Source organism: Neofelis nebulosa, chromosome X (assembly GCF_028018385.1).
Source record: "Neofelis nebulosa isolate mNeoNeb1 chromosome X, mNeoNeb1.pri, whole genome shotgun sequence".
NCBI lineage: Eukaryota > Metazoa > Chordata > Mammalia > Carnivora > Felidae > Neofelis > Neofelis nebulosa.
Genome location: NC_080800.1, coordinates 128,004,893 through 128,011,803, shown reverse-complemented (window position 1 = coordinate 128,011,803; position 6,911 = coordinate 128,004,893). Strand labels below are relative to the sequence as shown.

Genomic DNA, 6,911 nt, shown 5'->3' with positions numbered 1-6,911 from the left:
CAATGTGTAAAATCAGCACGGTTCTTTGGTATTGTGTGGTCATGTATGTGAAAGACAGTGTCTTTGTTCCGCAAGAGCAGGGTGGTATCCCATTTCAAAATACTACATTTCCAAAGCTTTTTGGTCCAAATGTTACATGCAGTCATTACAGTGTGGGAGCTTTTTCAATTCCATTTTATTTTCTTTACAGTGTTGGGAGTGATAACGAGAACTCTTCAGAATATAATCTCAATCATTCAGGTTTGGGAAAATGCATCCTTTACGCTGAAGTTGTGTACGGTACTAATATTTTGGAGTGAGATTTAAGGGCACAGCTTGGCGGTAGAGTTGCCTTATTTTGTGTGCATTGCAGGGGATATGTACAGGTTGCCACCATGAGTTAAGTGCCGCAAAAGGGGCGGGACTTGTAGCGTATTCTTTCCTACTTCTGTTTCAACAATGTGGGAGCAATACGTAAGGAAATATGGGACAGGCCCATCTGAGACAGACTCAGCCAGCATTCCTGTCCTCTCACTTGTCTGCCAGGAAGGGTCTTTTAGAGCCCTAAAAACCTCATCCAATTTTTTGCAAAAGTGGCTAGGGTATCAGACACATGGAAAGATGCTCAACATCGCTCATCATCAGGGAAATGCAAGTCAAAACCACAGTGAGATAGCCCCTCACACCTGTCAGAATGGCTAAAATCAAGAGCACAAGAAACAACGTGTTGGCGAGGATGTAGAGAAAAGGGAACCCTCTTGCACTGTTGGTGGGAATAAAAACTGGTGCAGCCACTCTGGAAAACAGTGTGGAGTGTCCTCAAAAAGTTAAAAATAGAGCTGCCCTTCAACCCAGCAATTGTGCTAGTAGGTATTTACACAAAGAAAATGAAAATACTAATTTGAATAGATATATGCACCCCTATGTTTATTGTGGCATTATTTACAATAGTTAAAATATGGAAGCAATCCAAGTGTCCATCCATAGATGAATGGAAAAAAAAAGATCTATATACAGAAGCACACACACACACACACACACACACTGGAATATTAGCCATAAAAAGAATGAAATCTTGCCATTTCCAACAACATGGATGGATCTAGAAAGTATAATGCTCTGTGAAATAAGCCAGTCTTAAACTGGAATTTACAAAGAAAGTGGTTAGGTTGCATGCTCTTTCCTGCTTTTGCTTTTCCTGGTATATTCCTCTCCATCTGTGCTACGGGCCTGGCTGGCTGCCTTACTGTTTTATGACAAAAATGTTTAGGAGTTATGGAATGTGGCTGGTGATAGTATTTGGATTTGGGCTCCAGGAAAAGCCTCCTTAGGCCTCTGGTCTAACTCCTTGCCTTGAGGAAGTGGCAGGGAAGGATTACTAGAAAGCTTAGTGTCGGGTGTATGAACAACATTAGAGTTCTCCAGAGAAATAAAATGAATAGAATCTCTCTATGTATATGTGTGTGGATACTTACATATGTTTATATACACATACATATACACATATATATATGTTTGTATGTACAAACAGAAAGATTGATTTTAAGGTATTGGTTCACAAGAGTGTGGAGGCTCGAAAAGCCCCAAATCTTCAGGATAGGCCAGTAGCCTGGAGACCCAGAAAAGAGGTGAATTTGGAGTCCCAAGGCAGTTTACAGGCTTAATGGCTGAATTCCTCTCTTCCAAGGAAGTCAGTCTTTTTCTGTTAACGCTTTTTTTAAAAAAATGTTTATTTATGAGAGAGAGAGAGCACAAGCAGGGGAGGGGCGGAGAGAGAGGGAGACACAGAATCAAAAGCAGACCCCAGGCTCTGCTCTGTCAGCACAGAGCCTGATGTGGGGCTTGAACTCATGAACCTCTGGATCATGACCTGAGCCAAAGTTGGATGCCCAACAACTGAGCTGCCCAGGTGCCCCTCTGTTAAGGCTTTTAATTGATTGGATGAGGCCCATTGACATATGGGGGGGTAATCTGCTTTACTCAAGGTCCACTTATTTTGTTTAAATTTTTTTAATGTTTATTTATTTTTGAGGGGGGGGGGAGGGGCATAGAGCGAGGGAAACAGAACCCAAAGCAGGCTCCAGGCTCTGAGCTGTCGGCACAGAGCCTGACGCGGGGCTCCAACTCACAGACCATGAGATCATGACCTGAGCCAAAGTTGGGTGCATAACCGACTGAGCCACCCAGGCACCCCAAGGTCCACTTATTAAATGTCAATGTCAACTACAAAATACCCTCACAGAAACATCAAAAGTAATGTTTGACCAAATGTCTGGGTATAGTGGCCTAGTCAAGTTGACACATAAAATTAACCATCACAGGTACACCCTTTATCAACTTGGCACCAAGACCCATCTCCTTAAAACGTTCTTAAACTCTTAATAAAGATAATTACAAGATTCTACTTAGACCTAATGTGGTACAACGATCCTGTGTACAACCAAAACTACAATACCCCTTTCCCCAGTAGAGGATGCACAGTCCTTCAGTAATATTTGCTCTTCTCCTTGACATCCCGGAACTTCAGTACTATGATGTAAAGTTAATACTTAAATACTATGATATAAATTCAATGCACTCCATATTATAGGAGGATAAGTGAGGGAAGAAAGCACATTTTAGGCATACAAACTTACAAACATTGATAACAAAAGAAGGGAAAATATTCATGTCAATTACAATCCCTGTTTCTGTAACTGATCACATAATCATAGCTGGTATTCATAATGCACAATTACACTGACATGAATAATCTAAAATAGTCAAATTGATCAATGGTAGTTACCAGGGCCTGAAGGGAGGGGGAAATGGAGAGTTACTAATCAATGGGCATAAAGCTTCAAATCAGCAAGATTAATAAGTTCTAGAGATCTGCCATATAACATTGTACCTATAATCCATAGTAATGTATTATACACTAAAGAAATTTATCAAGGGGGTAGATCTTTTAGGTCTATCCTAAGTAGAATAAAATTTTATAAAGAGATACTCTTAAATATAAAGACACAAAGATTAAAAGTAGAACAATATTTTAAAAAGTAGAATATATAAATATATATTATAAAAACAGGAGGCATAGAAAGCTAGAATGGTTATTTAGATATTAGAAAAATTCCAATCATGTTAGAGATTTTAGCATCACTCTTGTGGCAAATTGAAATGTGCTCAATGATCTTTTATCATTAGTTAATTGCAAAATAAAGCCACGATGAGATATCACTATTTATCTACCTGATGTAGAATGGCCAAAACTAACCAGCTGGCAACATCAAATGTTGGCAAGGATATGGAACAACTGGGACCCTCACACATAGTGGGAGTATAAAAGGGTACAAACTCTTTGGAAAACAGTTAAGCAGTTTCTTATAAAGCTAGATATACACCTAACCTATTACCTAACACTTCCACTTTTAGGAATTATCCAAGGGAAATGAAAGCATATTAGCACACAAAAACTTTAACACACATATTTATAGTAGGTCTTTTCGTAATAATAAAAAACTAAAAACAGGCCAGATGTCCATCAAAAGTTGAATGTATAGGGGCGCCTGGGTTGTTCGGTCGGTTGGGCATCCGACTTCCACTCGGCTCATGATCTTGCGGCTCATGGGTTAGAGCACCGCGTTGGGCTCTGTGCTGGCAGCTTGGAGCCTGGAGCCTGCTTCAGTTTCTGTCTCCCCTTCTTTCTGTCCCTCTGCTGCTTGCACTCTCTCTCTCTCTCTCTCTCTGTCAAATATGAATAAACATTTAAAAAAATTTTAAAAAGTTGAATGTATAAACATAGTGTGGTTTATTAATACAGCTGAATAACACTGATGAAAAGGAATGGATCATTAATACATGTAAAATATGGTTGAATCACAAGCTTCACTGAAAGTAGTTACACTTTTGACGCCATTTATCTGAAGTTCTAGAACTTCAAGACTAATATGGGGTAGGAAAAAATAAGATCAGTGGTTGCCTATAGGAAATGAGGATGAGACTAATTGGGAAGGGGCCCAAGAAAACTTTTCATGTGATTTATCAGTCCAACTCTTTAGTATTTAGCCTAGAGAAATGAAAATTTATATTTATACAAAAACATGTCCATAAATGTTTATAGCAGTTTATTCAAAATTTCCCAAACCTGGAAACCAGAATGTCCTATAATAAGCAAATGATTAAACAAACTGTGATATACCCATATAATGGAATAATACTTGAACATAAAACATAACTATTGATATATTCTAGTTGAGCAATCTAGATAAACCTGGAAAGCAATATGTTGAATGATAGCAGCCAGTTTTAAAGGTGACATACTGTATGAATATATTTACAAGATGTTCTGGGAAAGGAAGTTCTACAGAGATGGAGAACAGAGCAGTGGTTATTCTCAAGATTAGGTCTGAGGAAAGGGTTTCGCTAATGTTGAATTTAAACTCCTCCAAAGTACAACTGCTTCAGCATTCATTTTATGTGGATAAGTGACATGCAGGGGTCTTGAGAAAACATGAGCCTACCCTCAAGTGCATGCCCTAGATGGCAACCAGCTGAGTCACAAAGAGTGTAAGAACCTGACAAGACTTCCCCAATCACCCTAGTGTTAGTCTCTCCTGCCTCCATGGTCCTCCCTTTGTGGGTCCCTTAGATAAGACTTCCACAGAGCTTAACAAACCATTCTTTTTTGTTTGTTTTGAATTGGTCAATCCAGCCTGAGCCTGGAAACCCAGAAAGATTTCACCTATGAACCTTAGTAAAGGCATATGCCCAGGTCCTGTTGCCCCCTCTCTGCTTATGCCCTGCCTTGACCTCCCCATGTGGCCCGCCAGGCATGCTGTGTACCTCTTCAGGAGCTACGAGTAATACACCTCTCCGTTTCATTTTCCCTTTCAGTCTCTGTTGAAACTTGGCTCACCATCGCACACACTTACCCTGGATTCTCCTTAAATTTTTTAAGTGTATTTATTTTGACGGGGGTGGGTGGGCGGGGAGAAGGCAGGGCAGGAGCAGAAAGAAGCGGAGAGAGGGAGAGAGAGAGAGAGACGCTCGCACTGGGAGCTCAGAGACCCATGTGGGGCTCGATCTCATGTACCGTGAGATCATGACCTTAGCCAAAATCAAACTTCCACGCTCAACCAACTGAGCCACCCAGGCACCCCGGGGCTCTCCTTAAAAGTGTTAATTTAACAAAAATCACAACTAAAAAGGGACAGTAGTACCAAATCAGAAACTATTCTGTGTTGATGAAGCTGTTCCATAGCCTGACTGTGGTGGTGGATACACATATGTATACAAATGTTGAATTCATAGAACTGGGCTCCAAAAGAGGTTGATTTTTTGTATAATGTAAAACATAAAATAAAAAACAGAAAAGAAATAACAGCATCATGGATTGCATACAGTATCATCCCTAAGATTTAGTAAATTCTTACTTTAGCATAATTTTATATATATATGCATATAAAATTTTACACATTTAATTTTATTATATATATATACCTAGGTATGCATATAAAATTTTATACATTTAATTTCCTTTAACTCTTCTAATCACTGTTCTAAAATGGAGGGAGGGCAAGTATTATGCTCTCATTATAAAAATGAAGAAATTGAAGTTTCAGCGGAACACCAGTACCATAGCAGGAAAGCAGTAGGCATAAAATGTCTTACTGATCAAATTCAAACTACATAAAGCATAAAGAAATAATACAAAAAAGTGTAGGATTCACACTTAGCCATTATTCTGGCTTTGAGACCCTATGGTCTAGTGCAAGATACTTATGCAAATTAAGGGTTCTGGGGGAAGAACTCTTCCAGGGGCAAAGTTGATACATAACAAAGCCAAGGAGTGAGGCCTTGCCTGGTGCCAGTCTTGTATGCAAATCATGGATCCTGGGGCTGGGCCTGGCCAGGTGCCCCCTGTGGCTGGGTGACAGCCTGTTTACCCGCGTTGCCGAAGGCGTCTCCCAGAATCTGTGACCGAACCGGCCCGAAACCCAGCTCGCCGTCCCGCGTGACCCCAATTCCAACCTGGCAGGGTTCTCGCTCGCCAGGTCCCCCCGCCCCGGTCACTCGTCACCCCTCCCGTCAAAGCCTCCACCCGAGCCAGCCTCTCCCGCCCAGGGCCACCGCCTGCATGGTCCCCGAGACAAGCTGCTGTGCTGGGTCTTCCCCGACCACGACCCCCGCCCCACCCCCCCACCCCCGACGAGGGACGTCCCACGACCACGCCCCACACACCAGCGACAGAAGCACTCACGCGGGTTTCTCCAAACACTTTATTGGCTTTCAGTGACTGCCTGAGGCACCAGGCCGGCCGGGGCCCACCCCGGCCATGAGTAGGCCTGGCGCCTGCCGGACCCCACGTCGCGTGGGACAGCTAGTTCCAGCCCGGGACCGCCTGGGAGATGATGGTGGACTGGAAGAAGGCGCTGAGCAGCGGGTGGTTGTGGACCACCATGTCCACGACATCCGGGGTGATGAGCCTCCTGCCTCTGTTCTGGGCCTCGATGCCGGCCAGCTCCAGGACCTTGGCCGTCAGGGACTGGATGACGGCCGCTAGGAAGATCGGGGCGGACGCGCCCAGGCGCTGCGAGTAGCGGCCCTCCCGCAGGAGGCGCTCCACGTGGCTCACGGAGAACGTCAACTCGGCTCGGGCAGTGGGGGAGCGGACCCGGCTCTGGCCACCGGACGACCCTCGACGGCTCCTCCTCACAGGCATGCTGGGCCTCGGCTGCACTTTCTCGGACGGGCCTCGGTCTGGCGTGCGCTGCGGGAAGCGGTCGGGTGCGGCTGGATGCGGTCGGGTGCGGCTGGATGCGGTCGGATAGGGCTGGATGCGGTTGGGTGTGGCTGGATGCGGTCGGGTGTGGCTGGATGCGGTCGGATAGGGCTGGATATGGTGCGATGTGGCGGGAAGCGGTGTAAAAAGCCAGTTGGCCCGAAGTTTC

The 6,911-nt window shown here is 43.9% G+C and overlaps 1 protein-coding gene across 1 annotated transcript; it reads right to left on the bottom strand.

The window, feature by feature from the left end:
* Window positions 1–6,225: 6,225 nt before the first annotated feature.
* Window positions 6,226–6,682, bottom strand: LOC131502626 (histone H2A-Bbd type 2/3-like). Its single transcript, XM_058713494.1, has one exon. The coding sequence runs from the start codon at window positions 6,680–6,682 to the stop codon at window positions 6,341–6,343; it is 342 nt and encodes a 113-aa protein (XP_058569477.1). The 3' UTR covers window positions 6,226–6,340.
* Between the last annotated feature and the right edge of the window lie 229 nt (window positions 6,683–6,911).